The sequence below is a fragment of the Opisthorchis viverrini genome (assembly GCF_000715545.1).
Source record: "Opisthorchis viverrini unplaced genomic scaffold opera_v5_201, whole genome shotgun sequence".
In the NCBI taxonomy this organism is placed as follows: Eukaryota; Metazoa; Platyhelminthes; class Trematoda; order Opisthorchiida; family Opisthorchiidae; genus Opisthorchis; species Opisthorchis viverrini.
In genome coordinates this window covers 23,210-25,332 of record NW_008751856.1, presented here as the reverse complement: position 1 = coordinate 25,332, position 2,123 = coordinate 23,210, and the positions used below count along the sequence as shown (strand labels likewise).

The following is a 2,123-nucleotide window of genomic DNA, read 5'->3' as shown; positions in this document are numbered from 1 at the left end:
TTGTGGGGTGTGTGTGTGTGTGGGGGGGGGTGATGAACCAGTCGCAACTGCACAACACAGGTCAGAGCAGGGTGGGGGAGGGTGATTAGGCGACGTCTCCGTTGTCGGTTTGATTGTACCTATTCTGTCTAGTCGTTCATGTACGCTGAATCGGGACACTGTTGATGAACACGAGCCGCTACAAACGTCTGACCATACCGAAGCCTAAACGAAAGGTTTTCCGTACCACATCAGTCAAATATGTGCGTGTGTTTACTTGGAACTAAATTGGTCATCCACCGGTTGAAGCATACTCACACTTGCGGACGATAATCAGTTTGGCGAGGTTAACATCGGTTGATGATGAGTCATTTTGTGGATAGGCCACGCACACATATCAAGCGGGTCGCAGAAAACAGTGGCCGTTAATTTCTGACACTAAAAAGTCGTATCCGCTGCAGATGGTCACATTGTGGAGACACTGAAATTGGGAATCGCATCAAACCTGATGGGATTCGAACCCGTAAAGCATGGTCTGACAATGGGGGTCATGAATGTGTTGAGCCCAACCTAGCCAAGCAGGAAAATATGAGCTCTGAATTCGAACTCAGCTGTGAGATTTACAGAAACTAGGATCTGGAGCGCAAATATAACGGTTTACTTGTTTCCAAAATTGAATTTCGCTCATCAAAACGTGGTCAAAATCTTTTGATAAGCCACCCACGTCGTAAGGTTTCCTGTTTGAAAACACGAATAATCTTCATCTTTGGGATTCTTTTGAATGGGGGGAGTTAGGTCATCCCCCTCAAACTGTAGTTATCTGTTCAACTATGTGAATAATTCGAACGGGTACAGGGAACATCGCCATTATAGCTCGGCAGTGCGGTTTCAACTGCGAAAGCCTGACAGGAATTTGAATTACGTTCCACACACATACTACTTGTGAGTTTTTAAGTAATACGATTTTGACATTTTCCTCTTCTGGAGACTGGCGAGAGTCATAATTTGAGAAGGCTTGGTAAACACTCGGTGGTTCCCCACTGGGCAGCGTTTCGCTTTTGACACAAAAGCTTCATCAGGTCTGATGGTTTTGGACTGATGGTTCTGAAATGATAAAAACGATTATGCCGAATTCCTTCCTGAACTCGGTGAGAAAAGTTAAAAGCAGCCTAGCGAAAACTTCATCTCTACTTCAAGTGGGCTGTCGAGGAGTCTTCAGCAACCTTATGAGTAGTGCATTACAAAACATATGTGTATCGCGATATATCGAATATCGTAGCGACTGAAACATGAGGCAGCCTGGTGCAGCACATTCAGTTGCCTGAGAACATCATAAACGAGAGATTCAGCTGGGTTCCAGGTGAGTCTCTCGAAAAACCAAATTAGTTTGCAAATGAGTGTATATTCACTAATTTCGTGCAACTTGGTTTCAAGTAGAATGCGAGGTTGACGGAAACTCGGGGAATGATCGCTTACCTGATGAACCCTAAAAAGGGCGAAACCGGTCGTCGGCTATCGAGGAGTCTTCAGCAACCTTAGGTGGAAGTGATCGGTTTCAGGCGCACAGAAATCTCATGAAATTTGACAATTTTGTAAGCGTTTTTCATTCACGAGCATGTTGCCACGATGCAATATTACGCAACCGGATAGTTGTTCGTGCAGGTGTGACTTAATGGCGACTGGCTTCCAAAGAGAGAGGTGAGCTACGCATTGCCCGCACCGCGTTTAGTGCGCAGCAACTGTGCAACTGGTGATATGGGTATATTTTAGCTTTAGAACCCACGTATCAACCCTCACTTGCAGTCGGAGTTCCAAATCCACTGAGGTGAGAAAAACTACCAGACTCCCACTCAGCAGGGTTCTTTAGTTTTTATGAAAGGTTTTGTCACAGGCCACCTCCCAGTATACAAAACACACGTAACACCGAACAGAAAGCCATTTCTTACTCAGCTTCTACTCTAGGCCACCCTGTCAGTAAAATTTTCTGTACTATTTGACTACTCACAAGTGGTCAAATGATTAAAGTATTCGAAAGACACTCATTTGCATGCCAATTTATCTCGATACCCTTCGCACCAATTAGCGTGCTACTTTTCCTACCACCACCTCCTCCTCACCAAAACCTAATTCTCGTCGAAATTCGT

The 2,123-nt window shown here is 44.9% G+C and overlaps 2 protein-coding genes across 2 annotated transcripts in view; one reads left to right on the top strand and one right to left on the bottom strand.

Annotated features, from left to right (window-relative positions):
* The window catches only part of T265_08058 (hypothetical protein), a gene marked incomplete at both ends in the record, with an annotated part of 8,858 nt that overhangs the window by 675 nt on the left and 6,060 nt on the right, over window positions 1–2,123 (top strand). The window lies entirely within an intron of this gene.
* Window positions 1,204–2,123, bottom strand: part of T265_08057 (hypothetical protein) — a gene marked incomplete at both ends in the record, with an annotated part of 12,003 nt that continues 11,083 nt past the window's right edge. Inside the window, one exon of the mRNA XM_009173752.1 lies at window positions 1,204–1,455. Coding sequence (XP_009172016.1) covers window positions 1,204–1,455 — 252 coding nt within the window. The remainder of the gene's footprint in view (window positions 1,456–2,123) is intronic.